We start from the raw sequence: 25,481 nt of genomic DNA on the forward strand, positions 1-25,481 counted from the left end.
TTTATCACTCATTTGACATATTAATGGTTGCTTATCATTTTCCCAGCTCAACTACATTAGCATGAGATCTGCACTACAATCTGACAACAAAAACCTTTCCAATAATATGGAGACATGGAGCAAAGAATTGTTGCTAATGCTAAATAATACAGAACTGCACTGAAGCCAGATGTTGGTCTGTAAACTGTACATTGTAAAAAGTATTCCTCTTAAGTATTTTTGGTTTAATTTTTAGAAGTGCAATAAGACAAAACTAACTGAGCTCAGGAAGATTTATGAGCTTGTTTTATATCAACAGTTTATTAAATATGCTGACAAAGTGTCAGTTCTACTGGTAGGTTACTTTACTTTACTTATAACCAGATATTTTTTCCTTGTTAAAAGTGAAATAATCTGCCAGTGGATCTAGAACTTTATAATCAAGTTTAAGTGATTATTAACTAAAACAAGCCCTTATATCTTCCTGAAAAGTCACCAGTTTTGTCTTATTTCAAGTGAACTAAGATATTTACAGTCGTACAAAATCTTATCTACTGGATGAGATTTGTTTTTAAACTCTTAGTTTGCAAAATGAGACAATAATGGAAGCCACAGATAGATTCATACTAGATAAATAAGAGCTAGTATGGTTCTCTACCTGTCATTTATCATTGCCTGTTATTCTATCGTTTTATTTTCAATGAACAGTTCCTATTTAGTTTTTAGAACATGCCTGAACTAATGTCTGTATTTTTAAAGGCCACACTTTTCCCAGATTCCTGGAGGGAAACTGTCTGCGCTGCTGATCAGCTGCAGATGACTTTTTGCTACAAAACAGGAACACTGAGTGCATCTGCAGCCAGTGGCAATGCTCTTCTCACTGCATGAGAAAACCAAACCCCAGGGTCAAACATGGGAAGTTTTCTCCGTTCAGCTTGTTATTTCACCCTCTGCTGCATTTGCGCCATTTTATTTTCCCAGAGATAAAAAAAACAAAACAGCAAATGATTCACTTTTTCTCTTTTTTGTTGCTTTGCAACAGAAACTAAAGTTGCTCTTTTCTTATCAGTTCAACATGTGATCATCTCAGCTCTGACTTGGTGACTAAACATGGGATTTTCCCACACACTCTCCACTGAAACACTCTTTTTTTCTTACACTGTAAATTGTTAGATTTCAAACTATCTTTGGCAATTGTTTTTGTTGACACTAACAGTTTTGTGAATTCATATTAAATATTTATGTGGTTATATCATTTGCATTCTCCAAATCCAAAAAAAAAAACCTCTAACAGCAACAGACATAACAAGAAATGCACAAATAAATCAACTGTTGATTGAAATTTTTACACTGCAAAAATAAAACCTCACCAAGTATTTTCAATCTAATTTCAGTGTGAGGATCCTAATAAATTTTAAATAATTTAGAAGTAACTTTAACTTTTCAGCAAAATACAGAAGCTTATTTTAAGCAATAAAAGAAGTACTGTCACAAAGGTCAATAGTGCAGGGCATTCTGGGTAAATACAGCCAAAACAAATGAGTTAGCCTAGCGCAAGCAGGAGAAGTGACTCATTGTCTTTTACCAAAAACAAAAGAGAAATCCTACAACCGTTACATCTGATGCTACTCCATTTCTGTTTACATTTTGCGAAGAAGTAAGTCGCGTTGTTTCCTTCAGTGGTTCATGCTGCAGCGCCCCCTCAGGTGAGGATGGGAACAGGTTTTTAAAAGTGTTTGGATTATTTGATGCAGAGCAGCAGCTGAAAATGTAACAAATGTTGCAACTTTGATCTCGAATTGAACCAGGTAATTTTTGAGGGCTCAATCTAGGAAGGCAAAGAAAAATAAAATTAACTTCTTGACTCTAATATCCTCCTATTTTATAATTCTGAAGGAGAAAATAAAGTCAAAGTGAAAGTATAAAAATTCAGACTCTTTATACCCATACTGCGAAAAACAAAAGTTACTTTTCAGTTAGCTTTTGGTTGCATTCACACTGCAGCCTGAAGTGACCCAATTCTGATTTTTTTTTTTTTTTTTTTTTACATGATCCGACCCGTATCCGATCTTTTCGTGACCGTGACAGTCTGAACAACACAGTTCGGATTCTTTTCGAAGGCCGCTTGGGTATCCAATACGCATCCGATTCAAATGCGACCAAACGTCCAGGTCGCATTCATCCGAACTGAACGTCAACAAAATCTCACCATCCTGCGCCCTGATACACGCCAGCGAGAAGAATAACAACAACCAGGAAGGGCTACAAAGAGGATTAAGTTGTTAATATGCTGCTCCGGTTGGACAACAACTTCAAATGCGTAAGCTATGCTCCACCATTAGCATCCATGTTTAAACATGGAGCACTTCTTCTTTTTATTGGCGGTTGGCAGAACACCGAGAATGACTCCGCACTTTCAAATCATTTGCTCGTTCACACTGCAGAACACATACAGGTGAACGGCCCGGCAAAAATATCTCATTTGTCAAAAAATTGAAATTGGGTCACTTCAAGCTGCAGTGTGAATGCAGCCTTTATCTTGTTTTAAGTGCAATAAGTTATTTGCTCAGGAAACTTTTTCTCCAGCTTTAAACTGCGAACATGCAGCATTGTGTCAAAGAAACCAAAACGGTTGTAAGTTTCTGTGCCTGAAGGTGATTTAAATACCAACTGTCTCTTTATAAATCAATGCCAAACTGTGGAAACAAATTGTCACACAATTTAAATTTTTATTTTTTGAACATTTCTGGAAAAAAAACTCCTTACAATTTTCTCACAGACAGAATAAAATATCAAACGACTGTTTCTAAAGTACGTGTCAAGCAGCTAACATGTTTTAAACCAAAGCTTAAAAGTCTAGAAAACGACACTCACCCGTCATGAAAAAGGAAAAGCAATTAAAATGTCGCTGAGTGTCGATTTAAACTCAAACTGACTTTCAGAGTGAAACCTGGAAGGATACATCTCTGTACAGGAAAACCTTAATGTCAGTTGAGATTTTAAACAAGTACACACAAGCAGGAAAAGCCATTAAATACCCGGCCCTGCTGGTTTCCACCCAGGTATAGCTGTCAGTCTCCCATTTCAACTCTGACAGTTCTGACAGCAGCAGGAAAAAAAAAACTACAGGCCAACAATCATGCAATGAGCAATCAGAAAACAAGCTAAACTCTTCCTGCTTTTCATCTGGACCACTTTAAAAACCAAACTCGTGTTTTACTGGCATCCTGTGTGGTTTTCACAGCTCAGTGTGAAATCCACACCATTAATCTGGACTAAACCAACAAACTAAAACTAAAACTGGGTGGTTCAGCACTGACCGGTTCATGGGGGTCCGTTTAACAAGGACGAGTCAGCTGTAAAAACAGAAACTCCTTCTGAAAACTACAAAAACACTAAATCTAACCAAGTATTTTAGCTCCATTTTCTAATGCAAATATATTATTTCCGTCTCACAGGGGAATCTGCCAGACGTTCCCAGCAGACCCTCACAACCCGTTTGGGCCTGCCAGGTCTGACCGGCTTCCTCCCCTTAAGCCGGACAACTCCGCACCTTTCTGTCAAAGACATACGGCCGAAGAGACGAAGAGACAATGACACGATGACAAAGTCCACCATCGAACTGCGGCTTCAGGTGTCCTGGTGCCAAGTGCATATGTGGGCACCCTTATGCCTGAGCAAGGTGTTCAACCTCACACTGCAGAAACATTTGATGCTTTTGCAGTTGATGTGTTTCTTTTTGACATTTAGAGGCCCGGGTTAAGCTAAGCGCTGGTAATTGGCAACATCCACTGGAAGCTTTGGGAGTTTAAAGTGGAGTTTCTCCAAGCCAGCTGTCAAACAAACTCCCCAAACCTGCGCGTGTTTGTTTTGACGGCGCTACAAACACAAAGCAGATTTTAGCATAATGACTGCGGTTGCACCTGCCCTTCACGGCGCCGCGTTTCCTTCAAAGCTGACGAAGTTGCTGAGATTACACCCAGAGATCCAATAATACCCACTGAAGCTCAGCATATAAAGGCTCATTCAAAGCTAGCCACCATAAATTAAACGCACCGTCTAAGAATAACCAAGATGAAATGTGTTTTTAAAGCCTCATTTGATGGTCTTCTGTAAAGTGGAGCTATTTTTGTCAAGCTAAGGGCAAAAGGAACCCAAGAAACAAAGAATAACTTTAATTCAGATTAAAAAAAAACAAAGCATGTGGTGAAAGCTTATTCTCGTTCAACTTTATTTCTATCTTTCTATTATTTCTACTTATTCTCATATGGCTTCATGTCTCTAAATATCATAAGTTTATTCTAACTTTATTTTCTGAATATGATAATTTAATCTCTACATTTTTTATGACTTTATTCATTAAATATTCTAACTGTATTTTCTACATATTGACTTTATTGTCTAAATATTCTGACTTTTCCTCTTATTATTATAACTTTAATCTTTTAACATCAATCTCATACAATCTTATTCTCGTAATAAGATCGTCATCTTATTTTGACTGCATTCTCATAAAATTTCATTCTTATACTGTTATGTTATTTATTTACTCGTGTGTAAATATGCAATGAAACAAAAAAATATTTAAACACATGAAAACAGACCAAGATCTGTTCCAGGAGGGCAGTTTAGATGCCCTCTGGGTTTGGGATCAGCTGTGGTTCCACCTCTGTCTCAGATGTTAAATCTGGGTGTGCTCGTCTCTCCGCGTCTCTCTGGTGCTTAGAAAGGCTTCAATAATCTGGCTGGTGGCCAGAAATATCCCCGCTCAGCTGGCACACCGGCCCAATTTATAGCCCATCACACACAGCGGAGGGCGGGCCGGCCGGCCTCGGGATGCGCCGCCCGTTTCCCAACAACAACAGAAAACAGCGTTTAAACGTTGAGAAAATCCGCTGCTCCTCACTGGTGGAACAAGATGAGGCATAAGTGGCTCTGAAACCCAAACCTGCGGTGCTTTTAACTGGGAGCCAACAGCCCGAAGTCTGGGCCAGATGTTTCGCAGACGGTAGCCCACTAGACCATAAAAGTAAATATAAATGGACTTTCGGTTCCCATCTACAATCACTCACAGGGATTTCTGTACCGCAGCTTCCATAGGGGAGAGTTACTACACACAGATGCACGCACACACACTGCTACACTGCAAAAAACAAGTTTTTCTGATCTCATTTTAGTGCAAATATGTTGGTCCACTTGAAAGAAAACAAAAATAACTTAAAAGTAACTTTAAAGGAAGATAATTGAGTTTGTTTTAAGTGAAAAATTCCTTAATATTGATGAGAAAATACTGGTCCAGTTGGCAGATTATTTCACATTTTTCCTGTTATAACTGAAATAATCAGCACTGGAACTAGTATTTGGACCCTCTGCATGTTATTGCTTACATCTGGATGACTACCGTCTGTGTCGGCTGCGCTACATGCAGACAACGCCACCAAATGTATCAGAAGTCCGTTACAGTTTCATGTTTTCAGGCTTGATGTTTATTTTGCGATTATTGATAAGTGATTTCTGTGGCAGATTAGCTACCACTGCTATTCGCTAATCAACCAGCGCGGAGGTAGATTAGCTCATTTAAACACCTGCTCTTGTGATGACCTGTCAGAATTGGTGTTCTGGTTACATTTTGTATTTTTCAACTGAACCGAAACACACAGAATCCCACAGCACACCTACACGTTAAAGTTGTCATAGTCAAGCTAGCATATCACAACTACTTCCCTCTCCTTCACTATTTTCTTTCTTAACTCAAACTTTTCTGTCCTTGTTATCTAGTTGTTGTAGTTTTGACAATTAGTAGCAAAGCGTAGTGTTCTTTGTCCTGTTTTATCTGAAGTGTACATTTAAGATTTAATGTGTTATATTCACAACTAAATAGCTAAAGCCAATAATGGTCGTCTTAGTCAGCAAGCAGGTTTTGCCCTCCAGCGTGGAGATGTTGATGGGATCTTGAGTTCACGCTACAAAAGAGTCAATATGTTCCTAAAAAGTTACTTGTAAGAGTTTTGTCTTCATTCAAGTGCACTGAGATATTTGCACTAAAATGTGGACCATAAATACTTTGTAAGAGTTTGTGTTTTTGCAGTGAAAAAGTTTAGAGGTCACTTACCATCTGAGAACGGCTTTTGGGACACCCATTGATATCATCAATCTTCTCATTGGCTAAAGAAAAGACAAAAAAAAGGAAAAAGAGAGAAAATGAGGGGAGATTAGAAACTCATCTGAGTTTATTCAGTAAAATAATCCTGTTTTAATCCAAAGGATGGAGACTTCAGTATGTTTGAGTGCTGGATGGTCGATGCCTGAATGAGGAACATGAAACATTATCCGGCCCCAACAAATGGGAGCAATGCATCTGAGGCCCCGACCAGCAGCGTTGTGTTGCTTTTTTTAACGTGTGTGTGTGTGTGTGTGTGTGTGTGTGTGTGTGTGTGTGTGTGTGTGTGTGTGTGTGTGCGTGCGTGTGTGTGTGCGTGCGTGTGTCGGGGGTGTTAAGGATCACTCCCAGCCATTAAAGGCCCAGCCCACAGCAGCTGAGACACGGCCGTCAGATCACAGCTGACAACTGTGCCAGCAGGACAGATTTCTGCTTCTGAGACGCAGCGGGGCCAAAAGAGCCGCTCCATCACAGAACCACCAGACACAACCAACTAACCTTCATTTGTCCTTCAAGCTAACCCCTTATTATTAGGATCAGTCTACGGTCTATAGAGTTCATCACAGTTTTTTTGTACAAAATCATTCGGAGATAATGAGATTTTAGGCTGTTTCAGGGCCTCCGTCACTTTAAATCCATTAAACATATCGGCCAGTATTCTACCGATGTATTTGATCAACCAAATGAAACCAAATATATTGGTTCCCTTGACCAGATATGGTCAGTGGGATCAAATAATCTGCTGCCCCCTTTGCTCAACATTTACACTCGCACATAAAAAATGGCTGCAAACAGATCTGCAATCATGCAACTGTTTGTTGGAAAAGCAGAAGTGGAGAACACACCGAGCGGTTCGGATCGTGAGTCTTTTCCAGCAGCCATTGTACAGCGCATCAAGAGGAAAACCAGCTGACCAAACATTCTGGAACTCAGTTTGTGCTGCTAGGTGACGGCTGGGTTCCGCTGGGGTTGCTAGGTAAAGGTTTTTGAAGCGGCTCATTTTTCAGACACCAAAAGACAGAAACGTCTTGAGAAAAACCGCCGGGTATGTTTTTTAAGTGCTTTGGTTGATTTTAGAAGCAGTAGGAACCCAAACGTAATGACAAAACCGTGAAATATTAACTAACTAATGGTTATCTTCTCTATTTATTTAGCAGTTTTTCTGATATACTTTTGTGTTTTTGTCCCTTCACAGCCAAAGACAGTTTATAATCCAGTTTCTTGTGCAAATATCAAATAAAAAATAAAAAATTCTGATTTTTTCCTCAAAATTCTGAGAAATAAATGTCAGATTTTTTTTCAGTGGGCCTAATCGTCTTACCTGACAGGCAACTTTTTAGCTAGGAACAGGAGTTTATGTCAAGTAAATAATGTCTTAATATTAATGAAAAATACTAGCTGCACTAACAGATTATTTGACTTATAAGAAATTTTTTCAAGTTAAAAGTGAAATAATCTGCCAATTAAACCACAACGTTTTCATCAATATTAAGGAATTATTTACATAAAATAAGCTCCTATGTCTTGCTGAAATGTTAGTTTTGTTTTAATTCGAGTCTACTAACACACTGTTGTTAGAAAATAGACCAAAATTACTTGGCAAGATTTAGTGTTTTACAGTGTAGAGCAGCACAGCGACAGATTCACCGGAAATAAAAGCGATTCAACAGCTACATTATGAGAACAGAGGCCGTCTTCAGATGAAGGGGAAGTTTAAAATCTGGGTCAGAGGTCATGGGGGAAGAGCCGGGAGACGAAACAGTCACTGACATGCCGAGTCAGCGTTCGGTCGGCTGGCGTCGGCCCGTTTCAGCCTCCAGTCTGCCAGCAGACGCAATGACAGCACAAGGGCGGCCGGACGAGATGACAAGAACGATGATGATGACGACTCTGACGGGGGCAAAGTTCAAGAAGGCGCAGAAACAAACAACTTTCACAGCCTACTTCAGGCGGCTACTATGGCAACTTATATGGATTACTAACTTTGGAGACATCCTGCATTACTAGAGGCTGAATTATTAACTTAAGTGGGAAACAGTTTATAGACGGAGCACATCACAGAAAGATCCCTCAGGTTGCAGAAACACAAAATATTACCAACTTAAAATCAGCTTACAACTATTGAGAAAGACACAGGAGCTTGTTTTAAGACAATAACACCTTAATATTGATAAAAGTGTTATTATCCAGAAGATTATTGGCAGATTATTTCTCTTATAAAAAGACATTTTTCCTTGTAAGTGAAATAATCTGTCAGAGGAACAAACACTTTCATCAATATTGAGGATATACTAACTGAAAAAGCTTTTATATCATGGAAATTTCTGAGTTGAGATTTTTCTTTCAACTTTTGGAGCTAAGAAAAGTTTTATTTTTTCAAAAGTAAAAAAAAAAAGACAAATGATGTTTTTTTCAAAAAGATTCGTTTTTTCTCTCCTATTTTTGAGTTTTTCAGCAGAAAACTGCTCCTCTTTTTTCTATCCATCTGTGATGGCTTTAAGAAGTGAAACTAAATAAAAGTTACTTCTTCTAAAACCAGTAATGTATCCTACATTTTTCTCCATCCAGTCGCCACGTGAACAGAGTTGGTTTTAATTAGCCAACTTTGTAATTAAATCAGCGAACTTACCGACGACCTGTATGATCTCGGCCAGCAGCACTCCATCCGTAACGTCCGTCTGCAGGTCCTTGATGAGCCGCTTGTGTCCTGACTTGGCAAGGTAGTGGTTGGCCCAGTCCGTGTAGATCTGCATCCAGAAGCACAAAAAACACCCGTCAGCTTCTAGACCCACCAAAAAACAAAATCCGGTCCCAGAAATTCAGAGTGTCTCAAAACTCTGCAAAGACACTTGAACACCAACAAAAGGCATAAACGGTTGTTGCAAATTCACGGTTCCAGGAGTAACAGCATGGCTAAACGGGACCGGAGCAGCCCCTGGTTCTTTTGTTGCAGCTCCGATCCGGAGTGTATCCGCGTGGTATTCAAATTGGGGCCATTGTGCTCAGCCGGGGCATTCATCTCTGAGCACACGGCGGCTGTTTTCAATGGGCCGTGCTGACATCACTCTCTGGGGACAGAAAAGACCCTTCACTGCCTGGAGGGGGGAGCAGAGCAAGCATCTGAATAATCTGAATGGCTTCCTTCATAATTAGTTACCAAACTCACGCCTGTCCTTCCCTAAACTCACAACAGGACCATCAAGTTTCTATTTCTGAGGGAATAAAAGAGGGCAGGAAGGTTGAGAAGTGATCCAAGTCTTAATAAAGTAGTTATACTTAAGAAACGGACAATTTATGGATCTCGTCGCTTCAGATCCTCTCTGCAGGGATTCAACATGAGTGGCAGCTCATCTTCCTGTTTGACATCTTATTTTTATCATTCACCACTTGCTGATATCTGCTGGGAGAAACGGCAGTAATGGGAATAAAAAAGCATGGATTTTCACTAGGAAATGTCTTATAAAGGATCAGCGTTTTGGAGGGAGTATTCAGTGGAGATGCAACAATCACAGATAAGAGTTGGACAATTTTTACCTATATCATATGCAGAATTCTGAAATAAAGTAAGAATTCGGAGAAAAGAATCTGAATTTTAGGGGGCAATTTTTTTTATTTACAAAAAATTAAATTTCTGAGAAAATATTTCAAAACTCAGAGTCATAACTTTGAGGAAAAAAAAGTATTTTTTTTTTCTGGTGGCCCTGATCCTCTTCTGCAGAGATCTGATTGGAAAAATCAGATCATTTACCCTTTCATCAATAAATGCAACTTTAAAACACATCAACCAACTTTTAGAGCTGAATGCATATACAGTTTGGGAACATAACGCTTTTATGCACAAACATAAAATGCCCAAAGAATTCCCATTTTTCCCGAAGATCAAAGGTCCTGCAAGTTCGAAGTGTAATTGGTAAAAGACAGAAAAAGCCTGAATCTCATGTTTCCATAGGAGGAGAAAGGACTTGATCAAGTTTTGTTTCTGAAAAATCAAAACCTTAAGTTGTAACCGTTGTAAACCAACCTGAACATTGACGAGTTGTAAATACGGCGGCGGTGTCTGGTTACGTTTGAGAAAATCTCAGAAGAGGGAAGACATGACTGCAAATTACAGGGCAGCAAACTAGCAACATAAAAACAGAAGCAGCTACTCCCCTCAACAAGACACAATCTTTGTTTGGTTTTCTCTCCTAAAACGTGCAAACTTTCTCCACTCACAAGAAAAAGAACTGGATTTGTTTTTATGGCTGTGAAATTGAAGAACATCTGTTAATCTGGAAGGGACGCCTGGCGTTGAGGTTAAAAAAAAAGCAGCATTTCGGGTTTGCCATGGCGGTGACCTCTGGTTCTTTTGTGTTTGCACTGTAAACACACTCGGGGCTTTTTCTGCTAAAACACTACAAAAAAAGAATGAATCACTGCTCGTCATGTCGCTTTACAGCAGGTGTTCAAACTTCAAAGACTAGCGCTCAAACGCTAACTCATGTTAGCATGCAAACGGTTTATTAGAGAGGCAACCTCAAATTAAATACAAAAATCTTCAAAGCAACATTTAAAGGTCACTTTGACACTGCAAAAACTCAAAACCTTACCAAGTATTCTTTTGTCTAGTTTTAGTGCAACTATCTCTGAAAACTTTAAGAAAGATAAAACTGACTTACTTACAAGTAACTTTTTAACAAGACAGAGGAGCTTGTTTTGAGTGAATAAGTTCTTAAAATGTAGGGAAAAGTACTAGTTCCACTGAGATTATTTCATTTATTTATAACAAGACATTTTTCCATTTTCTAAGTGAAATGGAACAAGTATGTTTTTATCAACATTAAGGAATTATTGACTTTTAAAATCTTGTATATCTTAAAGAAACATTACTTAGTATAACTAAGATATTTGCTCTAGAAACTAAAGTACTTGGTAGATTTAGTTTTGCAGTGTAGATGCTAAAACTGTTATAGATTTTGATAAACTTACATTTAGCTGTTACAGGAGGTCAATTTCTTTACTGTATTTTACATAAATAGAAATCTTAGTAGTGTGGCTGTTGAATCATCTTTTTCTCTTTATTTCTCACTGAAAGTCTGAATGGATCTGTTTTCTCAGGTTATTTGAGCCACCCTTGTTGGTTTCAGTGCGTTGAATGACAGCTACCCGTTTCACCTCGGTCTTTCATTGCAGCCCAAACCCTCAATTTGCTTCCCCGAAACTGCATCAAAGAAAGCCTGCACGCTCGCACAAAAGCTCCTGAAGATCACACTTCCTCTATTTTGAGAGAGCAAATTGAAAGGATGAAGTTTAATCCGATTTTTTTTAGCTCGTTGTCTCACTAGAGACTGTTTTTATTCTCACTGAGAGTTTGTGTTTACACTGCAAAAACACAAAATCTAGTCTAGTTTCTGGTGCGAATAAGACAAAACTAACTTACAAGTAGCTTCTTTTGTAAGTTTTAAATTAATAATTTCTTTAAATTGATGAAAAACACACTAGTTCCACAGGCAGATTTTATTCCAAGACATTTTATAAGTCATAAGTTTAAAAAGCTAATTCATCTTGCTAAAAAGTGACTATTAGTTTAGTGTATCTGAAATTAGACAAACTAAGAAACTGGATAAAATATTAAGATTTTACACTTTTGCAGTGTGACTTTCGTCACTGCACTGCAAAAACACAAAATCTTGCCAAGTATATTTCTAGAGCAAATATCTTAGAGCACTTGAAATGTGATGAAACTAACTTATAAGTAACTTTTCAGAAAGATATGAGAGTTTTATTTAAATTGTCAATTCCTCAATTTTGATTTTAAAAAAAAGTACTTCACAGATTTTTTTACATTTTTCCAAAAGTCTTTTTGGGACAAAAAATCTGTATTGTTTTCTCTATTTTCAGCACTAATCATCTTCCATAGCCATCTGTAACACTATTCTAATGTATTTAATGACAGGTCTATTATTGAACATTGAAATCCGACTATTTTCTGCTTCTATCTTTCCATATTTCAACAGTAGAAACATTTAATCTGGATGAGCAGCTGTACAGGCATGCTGTTTCCACATGGAAAATCCCACCATTCCCAGTGACTCCCAGAAATCCCAACTCTCCCTCTTCAAGGGGACACAGGTCTTTTTTAGGATCTGATAATTGGTGCAGGGGTCAGGGGTATTCCCGTCATCAGAGAGAAGCAATGTGACACCAGATCCTTCATTCGTTCATTATGAAAACTCTTCGTTGTGCTGAGTCCAGCCCATCAACGTCCTGTTCTGGTGATGATACACCAGCATTATTAACAGTTGGCTTCTCTTACGGCAGAGGTGTCCAAAGTGCGGCCTGGGGGTCATTTTCGGCCCTTAGAAGAGCTTTGTGTGGCCCCCCGGGGTGCATTTTAGGAATGGATATAAATGGTAATTAGCTAGCACTTTTTTAAAAAACTAAAATTTCACCAGACCTACCTGCCACTTTTGGCTGTTTTCCTGTCTGAGATTTTCCTGTCATTATTTTTGAAATGCAATTTTGGTTACAGAGACTTTATAACCCTTTTTAAAATTATTTTTGGATATTTAAAATATTTATGTTCTTTAGAAACTGAAGTTCGTTTTATCTTTAAGTGGCTATGCTTGCATTAATATGTCATAATTGTTATTATATATGAAAATGATCTCAAAATGACAATATCATTTATCGTGATAATTTCTGGGCCGTTTTATCATTCAGCAAAACTTCCCATAGATACTTTTACCTAAAAAAGAACCAGTAAATAGTTTTAGTATCACTTTTGTTGCTACAACAAAAGTACCATAAAATATTGCGATAAATCTTAAAGTCCATGTCGCCCACCCCGTTCAAAACACTAAACATGTTAAGTTTTGGTGTACAAGCCTGTTCTGCATGGCAGCTGTGCACTGTCTCATAATACGCATTTAAAACCGTCAGTTCTTCAAAGCTGTGATGAGTCACTCCCCCAGCCTGATGCAACGTCTTTTCACACAAACACAAAATGTGCCTCGGATCCAACACGCCTGCCGCCTCGCCTCGCTGAGTCACCAGCCTGACAACAAAAGGCGGCGATGGACGCACGCCATCCCCGCTGTGCAGACTCTTCTTGTTCAGGCCGGGCTTCACGCCGCCACGCTGCCCTTGAGCTGAAGGAGACATCCAGTTTTCCAGATGAGCCAAAAATATGAATCCAGGGGCTTGGAATTGTTATTATGATATTTTGTGGTACTATTACAAAAATAAATATTTATTGCTTCTTTTGTAGCAATTTTGAAGATAAATTGCCCAAGAATTTATCGTGAGAAACAATATTGCCGTTTTGAGACTATTTTCAACTAATATGGACCCTGTGCATATGCATGGTCGATTGCCATCCAATGCAAAAAGACGATTCCTTCACATGCCATCCATTATCACCGCGTTAGAACAATCGAATAAATGATACCTGCAGACTTTTGCATTTTTGGAACGTTTGAATCAAAGCTTTGCTTCCATAAACATAACATTCAGTGTCATTACTTCAGTTATTGTGAAATATGTCTGGTAAAAGACAGCAACTGAAAGTAGTTTTTGTTCTTTTTGGTTAGTTTAGCTTAATTTGCATCATATTCATTTTTGGAAAGTTATTTGTGCTTCTAACTGAACCCTTAATATAATAAGAATACATAAACATAATAGCTGAACTGTGATGGACAGGCTTGCGTTGTTGTGGTTTGATTTAACGGTATGATGGGAAACATTTAGTCACTCCTTTGTGGTTTACAAGCTTGAACTTCAATGGACAGAGTAAATGGTCCTTTAAATGCCTTTCAGTAATGAACCGGGATAAAAATACATCAACATTAATAAGGTATAAATACCCAAGGTGGGGTGCAAAAATCTCTTGCATAGTCTGTGTTTACCCAGGATTTGTTTCAAAAAGGTGTCATAAAAAATCCTGAGAAGGTGAAGTTTGTGTTAAAATTAGTTTCTTTGGATTATTGTCCCTGCACAGCACACAACAGCAATATAAATATAAATTATAACAACAATGATTAATTACAATTTAATGCAGTTCGTTCTGATGGAAGAAATAATATAACCTGACTTCTTTGATGCTTTTTGTTCCAAAGCGACAAAACATTAGCCATGTGGCTGTTTAGCATGCTACCCTCTGAAAACACAAAATCTTACAAAGCATTTTTGTTTCAAGTGCAAAAGACAAAACTAATTTACAAATAACTGTACAGCAAAGACACAGGAGCTTGTTGAAAGTAAATAATTCCTTAATATCGATTAAAATAATCTCATTGGTAGATTATTTCACTCATATCATGGGAAAATGTCATGTTATAAGTGAAATAATCTACATTTTTCAGTTCTTTTTCATAAATCAAGACTGAGGAATAAACTTAAAACAAAGTTCTATACCTTACGGAAAAGTTTTTTGGTGTTTCATTGAATGTATTGGGCCAAAAATACTTGGTAGGATTTTGTGTGTCAGATTAACAAAGTATCTTCTGCTGTGTGAAGCAATAAATCCAAACAGCTACTGCAGATCTGGTTCTACTCATGACAAGTCTATTTCAAGCTGACCTTTCCTCTTTTATGCACTTAAGTCTGTTAAAATCATTGCTACCGGCATGTTTTCCGACAGGCTGTTTGGTTATTCTACAAGCGAATCAGGAATGACTTGATGTTTGCCGCATTTTCCATGTTTCTTTCTCATTTCTTACCACTTTGTAGTTCTCACATGAGAAGCGGCTGTTGCTCCTGGGCGGCACCTTGAGGCCGCAATAGAGCGCCATGCGAGGTCGTCACCGAGATGAAGATTACTGACAGACCCAAACAAACAGCGAGACATTCCTGAGGAGATGAGAGCAGTCTGAGCGAACAGAAGCGGTTCGGGGCCACTTGCCGCTGACTGTCTTATCTCCGTCGCAGGGTCTTTATGGGCTGCTGCCAGTTGGAACATGACATGATTTACCCCTCTTTACAGGAAGGCTTCTCTTTATCTGCCCCCCGCCCCTTTTCAGACGGCTCAGCGAACCTTCAGACATCCTGACACTGTTGCAGCGCCCTGCCCTCCCGCCTCCGTCTCTCTGAGTGTCATTCAGTCTGAGTCAAGTAGGCCGACGCAGACTTGGTTCCTCTCAAGGTAGAGACATGAAGCATGCAGAAATGGAGACGTTTATGTCGGGGTAATAGATTTTTTTATGCAGTTTAAATTATTAGGGACACTTAAAAAATATACTGATTTAACTTAATTAAAAAACAGAATTGTAATATTAAATTCAGCAATGCGAGGCTATCTAGTTTGTTATCTATAGTTCTGTTCAGTGAGTTGAAGTTAGTCAGCTATCGACAGATTAATTGAGGAGACTGAAGTGCTTCAGGTTGTTGAAGTTAGTTAGCTTTCCAGCTAGCATCAGAAAAAAGTTAGCTAGAATCTATCTGTTACTAGCCAGCTATTGAGAGATAGTTTCAGGGTGTTGGCGTTACCTTGCTAACTACAGATTAATTCAGCAAGTTGAAGCTAGCTAACTATATATAAGGATTCAGCAAATTCAAACTACTGTGCTAGCTACTAGCTAGCTATATATAAAGATTCAGCAAATTCAAACTACTGTGCTAGCTAGATAAATTTAGTAAGTTGAAGCTAGCTAGCTATATATAAAGATTCAGCAAATTCAAACTACTGTGCTAGCTACATAAATTTAGTAAGTTGAAGCTAGCCATCTACATGGTGATTCAGTGAGTTGACGCTAGCTTAAATAACGCTAGCGGCACATCCCCTCTGATTTATTAGCATACAACAAGAATACAAATTTTAAAAAATAATTATAATTTAGTTGAGTTCAGTTTTGACAGAAGAAACAATATATATACAATGTTTCCTGACTTCTTTGATGCCTTTTGGCAACATTTGTTTTATTCTTTTGTCTTCAGAAGATGAAGGATGAACATTTCACAACCTGAAGGCTCTTTAGAAATATCACAGAGCATATTTGGTAATTGACCCCCTCCATCTGCTCACTTTCATCAATAAGGAGTCAGCATGTCTCCACGCTGCCGTGCGCTGAGGGTGACATGTGGCGGCACATCCCCTCTGACCCAAGCTGGGCCGTCCAGCAGATGGCTGCTGGGAGAATGATGGATGGACTGATTGAGTCACTAACACAATAATCTAAAAAAGACATACAGTGAGAGGCTGCAGCTCTTCGTAAGCAGAGGTAGATATGAACAGATGTCTCCTGACGCGCCAAAGGACCACAATCTGCTGCAATTTCATTCATACTTTTGGATTTGAACCACCAAATTTCCCCCTTTTTCTATGTATATTTACTAATGTACATATCTGTAATTTTATTTCAATACATGCAAATGGTCACATTGACATTGGGTTTGAATAAATGGCTCACCATTAGAGCCTGCAGCAATGCATTAAAAAGGAACAAGAAACCAACATGGAAAGGCAGAAAACTGATTCTCCTTTAAAAACCACTTTGTGTTAGCCAGGGCCGGCACAGAGATTTACAGAGCGTTAAGCAGAATTTGATTTGGGAGCCCTTTTTCTGTTAAGCTTATCACCACCTCTACCTCGTTTAGGGTCCATTCATGTCAGCAACTGTTCAGTTTGTTTTAATCAAGATTTTGTTGGTTTGTCTGGAAAATCCAGTTTGTTTGTGGAGATGTGAATGCATAAACCAACTCTGGTCTGCCTAAAAACCTCTGTCTCGCTTTCTATGCTAGCCCAGCATAGAAAACGTGAATGAATGGGATTTTAAATATAGTAGAATATACAGGATCCAAACAATCTTTTGTCATATGGATTATTAGAGGTTTATCAACAGTTTCAGCAGCATCTAGAGCCGATCAACCAGCAGCATCAACTGAAGTCGGCTGGTCCGTGGCGCTAACCCTCCCTGCCAACCGGCGCAACACACAGGCCTCTAAAGTGGCTTCAGCCCGCAGGGAGCCGAAGCAGGCCAGCTCTAAATAAGCCCTCATGTCCCTGCTTGTACTTCGTTTGGCGCATAAAACATGTGGTTTAGAGAAGCCTTGCGAGGCACAAGGCAAACCAAACAAATTGGCCTTTACCCGGCTGGTGGAGCATGGGAAACAAAGTCTTATGCTAGTAAGCCAGAGGGATGGGAGGGAATATGAGTTCCTGACATCTGATGGGAAAATTCATATCCCTGAAACTGCATTACTCTGCAATGACATGCAACCTGACCAAGACGTTCTGGTCTAGGTTTTAATACAAATATCTTAGTGCACTTGAAATAAGACTAAACTAACTCACAAGCAGCTTTTATGCAAGATATAGGAGTTTTTTTAAATCAATAATTTCTTGATATTGATGAAAAATCTCTAGTTCCACTGGCAAATGAATTCACTTATGATAAGACATTTTTCCAAACTTATAAGTGAAATAATCGGCTCATGAAACTAAAAACTTTTTCATCAATATTAAAGAATTTTTACTTAAAACGAGCTCCTATATTTTGCTGAAAAGTCACTTGTAGGTTTGTTTTGTCTTATTTTAAGTGTTCTAAGATATTTTCACTAGAAAGTAGACAAAATTACTTGGTAAGATTTTGTGTTTTTGTATTGCAATGTTATTTCTAATAATAGTTTTAACAATTATGCAGGATAACATCGCCTTGTTAGCCGGTTTAGAGACTTTTATAGTTAAATCAGCTTATTGGTATCTAAAATAAAAGAAAAACTGGTTTAAAAGTTATTTTTCTGATCATTAAGTAATCAAATTTATCATTTCATTTATCTGGGCTTTTGTTGTTTGTTTATATGTCAAATTTGGCCTGAAAAATTGAGGATTTATGATTTAATTCTCATATGTAGTAGATATGAGTATCAAAGCACACGAGAAACATTATTTATCACCAGGTAATATAAAATAATGTCGTTCTAATAACTGAGTAAAAACTAAGGTTATTTTTCAACATCACATTTAAATCTCATGATTTATTTTCATAAAAAGTACCAGAAGGAGCTTTTTCAAAGTCCTGTATTAATCTGTAAAAATGTTATTTCAGGCTTGGTTAGTGGATCAAAGTCCATGTTAAAATAAAACCGCATTAGTTACCATTTTTCCCCGAGGCTAAGGCGTACGCCAGGTGGGTGAAGACCTGAGATAAGCTCAAGGTTTTAACATTTCAAACAATTACAAAATGCAAACAAGTTTGACACATATTGTTAAAAATAACAGTTTTATGATGAAAAATGCAATAAAATAAGCTTCAAAATGGATCAAATGCCTTCCCTCTGCAAGTGGCACAATAATTTTGATTTATGGAAAGCAGGTCATTTGTTGACATGACAACCATGACGGTCAAATAATCAATCGAACGGAATAGATTACCGAAATTGACTGCACTTCATAACGCAGACGGCGGGTCATTTTAATCTTCTCAATGTGCTGATGTTTTCATGCTTATGTTGTCAGCTCCACTTATTTTTTTGTTGCACACATATGCACACGCCCACACACACACTGGCGTAGAGGTGTGTTGTTAGCTGGTGTGTGTGGGGGTTAGCTGTGTAATTAAGCTAGCTTTCTTATCAACTCATCTAAGAACCTCCACTGCTTTCCCTTCCTCCAGAAGAGAAGCAGATAAGAAAAGGAGAAGCAGGAAAAAGAGCCTCAACAGGGCGCTTACTGAATAAAATGACTTTTAATAAATCTACTGCTTTTAATGCTATCACCTCTGAAATCTTTACAAAGGTTTGATTTTCCATTTCTTTGCTCCACATGTCTTTTCTGCAGCTGACCTGCTTTGTATTTTATCTCTGAATCCCAGACTCTGCTGAATATTTACCACCTCTGCATCACCATATTGCCCTGAACAGTCAGTATGTGCAACAATGCACAAAGCAAGGTAAAAGAATGATGTTTTGAAAATGATTCAAAGGAAAATAGACTTGTGGACGCATGTGCTGCAGAACTCTGAAGGAGTAATTGACCCGATTGTAACTTTCCCAGCAGACATCAAAGTGAAAAATGGAGTCAGGTGAAGGAAAACCACAGAGCATTTCCCTTTATATTAAACCCCTTGCTAATCCGCGGCCTTCTAGTAATCCAACACCGAAGCTGCTGCATTGTTACAGCCTGACGAGACAAGCCCTATAAATAATACATCAACATCGGAATATACAGAAAAGACTTAGGGCCACAAAAAGAGGGGAATTTTGACTTAAATCTCAGAAATTCTGACTTGAATGTCAGAAAATGTAGTTGTAAATTCTGCAAAAAAAGAAGAAGAAAACTGAATTGTGAGATTGAAGTCAGGATTGTAAAAAAAAAATCAGAATTCTGAGAAAAATTTTGAATTCTGCAGAAAAATAAACAAAATTTTGCAAAAAAGACAAGTGTTGTGAGCCTTTGTGAGAAAAAAAAGTTGATTAAACGGAGGATTCTGTAATTAAAGACAAGATTATTGGAAGAAAAATCAAAATACTAAGAAAAATTCAAAAATTTTGAGAAAAATTTGGCTGAATTCAGAATTCAGAGGAAAAAAAAGAACTGAGAAGATAATCTGATTTCTTACATTAAAATCAATTTTTATTAAGTTAAAGTCAAAATTCTGAGATTAGAGTCAGAATTCTGTGAAAAAAGTAAAATCCTGAAACAAAAGTATATGTATACCAAAAAAAATAATAAAGTCTGAGAAACAAATTCAAGATTCTGTGAAAAAAGTCAGAATTATCAGAAAAAAGCCGAAATTCTGTGACTCAAGTCAAGATTGTGAGAAGAAAATTCAAAAATTTGCAGGAAAAAATGTCAATTAAAGTCAGAATTCTAATCTACTTCTGTAGAAATAACCATCCTAAATTCAAGAATGTCTGTAGTGGCTTTCAGCAACCTGAGAGCTTCAAAATGTGACATCCTGTCACATTTTGACAGAAAACACGTAAAGCTGATAATTTCCCAAATCTCAGCTGGTACTTGACCCTGGAAGTGACCCACCTACCAGTTTCATGGTGAAATTGTTCTGCTCCCAGCGGCACAACATCAAACTCATGGTGCTTCACACACCTGCCTCACATGCAGCAGGACGGCCGGCGGACCCGTCGGGTCCTGATGGGTCACATCAGGACTAACTTTAACCCAACAGAACCGGAGTGGGAAAAATCAAAATCAAAAATCCAAGCAATCCCAGACAGTTTCTCAGGTTGAGGACAGAGCTGCTGCTTCGCTGCGACCCAGCAGGTCTCCGGCTGCCTGGACCAGAAGAACCGGGTCCCTCCAGCGTCTCCCCACCCACTCTGGACCAGAGAGGAGGTGAAAGGCGAGAGGAGCTCCGCCGCCTCTGCTGCTGCTTTGAGCCGCTGCCAAACCAAATGCAGGATCCCTCTTCCTCCCTCTCCTCCTCCTCCTCGCCCACAGCAACACATTGTGCAATTGCTTTTCAATAGACCTTTGGTCAAACGGGGAGGAGGCTGGAAAAGAATGGGACAGATCTCATCCCCCTCCCCCGATAAAGCACACCTCCCCCAATAAAATGGAAGAAAAGCAGCAAAAAGACGACGATGAGTGAACTTTTAATCGCAGTGTATGGAGACCAAATCTTGCCAAGTATTTTTGGTCTAGTTTCTATATCTTAGTACTCTTGAAATGAGACAAAACTAACTTACAGGTAGCTTTTCAGCAAAATATAGGAGCTTTTTTTAAGTCAATAATCACTTATTAAAAAGTAGTTCCACTGGAACATTATTTCACTTATAACATGTTTTTGACATGTTAAAATTGAAATAATCTGCCAGTGGAACTACAACTTTTTAATCAATTTTAAGGAATTATTGACCTAAAATAAGCTTCAATATCTTGATTAAAATTTACTTTTTAATCTCTATTTTTATCTTTTTTTCTTTCAAATGTACTGATATATTTCCAATAGAAACCACTGTATGTTTTTTGACAACATTAAATAATATTTTTGCAGCCAGAATTAGATTCTGACTTAACTTTAACCAAAAACTTAAAACGTTTTGCTGTCAGTTTACTTTCTTTACTGGCATTATTTATCATTTTTACTGCTAGTAGAACTAGTATTTTCTACCAATATTCAGGAATTATTGACTTCAAACAAGTTCCTACATCTTGCTGAAAAGTTACAGAAGTAAAAACCGGCTGACAAAACATGCTGGAGCTCCACTTGGGTTGCTGGCTGACCAGCTGGGCTTTGCTGGGGTTGCTAGCTAACGGAGCTGCGCCTGCTTATTTGTGACGTTACATTCCAGAAGTTCTTGAAATGACTCATTTCCAGACATCTAAAATTATTAATTTGAAGTCAAACAACAGCTGGGTGTGTTTTTTAAGCCCTTGAGCTGCTTTTAGAAGTACAGAACCAAAATGGAAGTACAAAAACATGCAAAACATGAATTTCAAGCTCCTATATCTTACTAAAATGTTACTTGTAAGTTTCTTTTAGTCTTTTTTAGTGTACCAAGATATTTGCACTACAAACTAGACTAAAAGTACTTGGTTTGTGTTTTTGCAATGTGAGAAATGAAAAAGCTTAAAAGCCAAACTACTTAAAACTCCAGACCAACAATCTCCTTTCCAGTTATTATTATTTCTTTAAACGGCTTCTTGCTGTGAAGAAAAGCCAAGTTTTATGTTCCGCAAACACAGATGGACCAAACCGCTCTCTGATCAGCCGTCACTCACAACTCGCTGCCCGATGCCGTGTATTTATGTGCATGTGCTCCGTGGGTTCATAGCCCAAGTATTTATATATTTGTGAATGTGGAAGAGAATCCACAGTGCAAGATGCTCTCCGTTCAAGCTTGTGCGCACACACACACACACACACACACACACACACACACGCTCCATTCCTGACCACAAATTACAAGCCGAATTTGAATTTTGGGAAAGACCCAAGATCTACAAAAAGTTCCCACAGCAGCGGGAGGCCTGATCACTTCCAGCAGGCTGAACAAAATGCTTTCAACTCCTTAAGATAACAATATTTCTGATTTGTGAAAAGTGATATTTCCACCTAATTCTCTGCAGTGCCAAAAGTAATACGCAGTTCAATAGCCGTGAAATGATTTATATCAGTCTAATAGCAGCAAAATAGTGAAATCTAACACAAACATATACGTCAAGAATGGACTCCCATCTTTTTCATTTGCACCAACCACGTTTTTTCTTCTGGGTTGTAGAAATTGCTGTTTGCTCACAAACACTTTTTGTAATTAGGTTAATAAATCAGCAGCCATAATTTGATTACGATGATGATTATGAGTTATGATTTCTTTCCATAAACGAGTGTCCCTACAAACATTTTCATCAGAGTACAAAGTAATAAAAAAGTCTAATAATGGCCACACGAAGAACCCAACAACAGTGAGTTGATTCTCCCACCGAATTGCTGCAGAGCGAAGCACCAATTCTTCCTGGTTTACCAGCTTTAAATTAATTCATATTTTATCGAAATCCGATAAGAAAGAGGGACAGAACAGTTTTGTGTGGATGATTAAACGCACTATTGCACCTGAATGTGCGGATTACAATCTATAACATATTGATGACTGTAGGTCAGAGTCTGGAAATATCTAGTTATAGTTATTTAATTTAATTTACATGAGTAACTTTTTTTGGAAAAAAATTACTTTTAGGAGTATTTTTACTGATTTTACCAGGATGCATCGCTGTTCTTACTTGAGTGAGGTTTCTGGATTCTCTACAACTGAATGAAAAGCAAACTTGTTTTAACCAAAGATTTACCAGACAGCAGCTTCTGTTAAAGTTTTATAAGTTTTTTATTGAAAGAAACTGATTATGGACCTTTTTTCTTTTGCCTGATTAGTTTTTTGCTACTTATATGAATTATTCTCATCCTTAAAATACCAAAATTTCCACTTAACTTTACATTTTGGTCTATATGATGTTGTAATTTTAAATATTACATTTCATCAGTGACTCAGTACTTTTTACCAAATGCTTCTTTACTGTTACTCCGAATAATTTCCTGCTACTTTTTACTTTTACATGAGTAAAAATATGTTGAAGTAGTGCTACTCTTACTTGAGAACCTAATTTATTGATTTTATTTGTTCGTTATTTATTGTATTTTATTTGATTTATGTTGGAATTAATACGGTGAACCTGAGTGTGTCTGAGATGAAGTCAACCTACTGGACCCGAGACGACCACAGAAGGGTTGCAGATGTATTATCAAAGCACTGACCTCCGCCGTCCTCTCAGCCTTTGCAGATTCCCGTTGCTCTGAACAGCTTTGCTTCACTGTCCCTGTGGCTCCAACCTGGGAAACTGTCAGCATTTAAAGCTTGTGTTCAACAGTTTTAGTGGAGGCTTCAAACAAGCTCATTAAGCGCCGCCGCAGCGAATGGACAGAGCATTGGTTCCTTTCACAGCTCCAAATAAAACACAGTGTATCAGGGACAATAGCGGGGTAACCCCACCGAGGAGGGGCTTTTGTTTTGGGGGAACCCTGTCTTTAAGCTCTCAAAGCTGGGGGTGAAAACTACGCTGATGACGGAGCAGACGGACCTCATTCGTATGGACTCACTTTTGGTTCAAAGACTTAGTGGGTTGAGACAGAAGCTGTTGGACCGATCAGAGTTTACATTTCTCTGAAATTTGTGAACCGTCTGAAATGAAATAAATGGTCAGTTTTCCTTTTATAGACACAAGTCCACAAGTAGCACTTGGACTTTATAGACTATGTTGCAGCTTCACGTCTGCCTGCTGGAGGGCAAAACGTTGCTGGCTAACAATGACTGGCATTGGTTTTAACTGGCAAGTTGACAACATAAAGCACTGAATCTTAAATGTACATGTGATATATACATATTAAAAGTTGGTTACTGGACTTCCGGGTGGCGCCATGTTGTAGAAGGCACGAGAAAAGACTGCTCTGTTGGACACGATTAAAACTAGCGTTTAAACAAGGTAAAAACGATAGAACATAAAGAAAACTCGCTCTTAAAGTTAAATAGAACACCCATGGAAAATATGGTTAAGAAAGGAAAGAATACGGAAGAGAAAAGCGCAAAAGAAAAGAGTACCGGAATGGCGAAAGCACAGAGCCATGAAGCGGAATACTCAGATGCGTCGAACGAGGACCGTGACTCGGCCATACTTCTCGAGCTACGAGGGCTGCGGAAAGAACACGCGGAAGCGGTATCAGACAACAAGAGAGCACTAGCGAGGCTCGAAACGAGCATTGGGGAGCTCATGGTCAGGACAACGTCCCTGGAACAGAAGGTAATCGATATGGAGGAGAGATTGGGAAATAACGAAGACAAGACGACGCGGATGGAGCGGGTGGCGACATTTCTGCTTCGGGAAACGACTAAATTATCAGAGAAATGCAATGACTTAGAGTCGAGGATGAGGCGCAATAACATAAGAATCCATGGCATTCCCGAGGGAGCAGAGAAAAACGACATCGTCAGCTTCATAACACAATTTATTAAATCTCAGATTCAAATCGTAGCCGAGAAGGACATGTGTATTGAAAGAGCTCACCGCTCACTGGTGAATAAGCCAAAGGACAGTACAGCCCCCCCGAGAGCGATCATTGTACGCTTCTTGGACTATAAAATAAAGGAACAAGTGATAAAGCAGGCCTGGAGTCAGAAGATTTGCTATGAAGGTCGGATCATTTACTTCAACCAAGACTACACAACGGAGGTCCAGAAGAAAAGGAAGCAGGCGAGAGAAGTGATCAAACAGCTGAAGGAGAGGAATGTGAAGGCGCAGTCCCCCTATCCGGCCCAACTCAAAATGTTTCTGGACACAGGAACAAAGATATTCAGCACAGTGGAAGAAGCGGCGCCTGTGCTGAAGGAGATGGGCATCGAGGTGAAGGAGGACAGAATGGAGAGAATCCACCACGTGATGGCGCAGAAGGCAAAAGGGACCAGACACGGGGGAAAAAAGGGACAGTCCGAAATCACAGAGGCGGATCTGAAGGCTCTCCTGGAGTGAGAAATCATCTGTAGCGGCACTGTGACAATGGTTAACGTAAGTAGATATATATATATAAGGGGAGTAACTGTCATAATTTGCAAAGAAAGGAGTGTGATACTCATCTTAGTAAACAAAAAAAAAAAAAAAAAAAACGTTAGTTATAAAACGACGTACTAGACTACAAGATAATCGTGTCCACTAGAGAGTAAGATTGAGGAGTTTTAGTCTTTAGGGCTTTAGACAACTACTAGAAAGTTGTTGATGCACAAAGTGCTTGTTCATCGGAGAGAAGGCCACAGCTCTCTGATGTTGAGACTCTTGGAAGACGTTTGTTCATGTTCCAGTCATTGTTTGGGGGTTCTTGTCCCAATAAGTGTGTTTACATTATGTTTACGTTCTTCAGTTTCG

General features: G+C 38.6%; 1 protein-coding gene across 1 annotated transcript in view; it reads right to left on the reverse strand.

Moving 5' to 3' along the window:
* nav2a (neuron navigator 2a) overlaps positions 1 to 25,481 on the reverse strand; it is a 120,965-nt gene that overhangs the window by 80,282 nt on the left and 15,202 nt on the right. The window contains 2 exon segments of the mRNA XM_055036821.1: positions 6,092 to 6,144; positions 8,769 to 8,886. Of these exon segments, the coding sequence (XP_054892796.1) occupies positions 6,092 to 6,144; positions 8,769 to 8,886 (171 nt within the window).

Source organism: Poeciliopsis prolifica, unplaced genomic scaffold (genome assembly GCF_027474105.1).
Source record: "Poeciliopsis prolifica strain line A6 unplaced genomic scaffold, Auburn_PproV2 SCAFFOLD011, whole genome shotgun sequence".
Taxonomy (NCBI): Eukaryota; Metazoa; Chordata; class Actinopteri; order Cyprinodontiformes; family Poeciliidae; genus Poeciliopsis; species Poeciliopsis prolifica.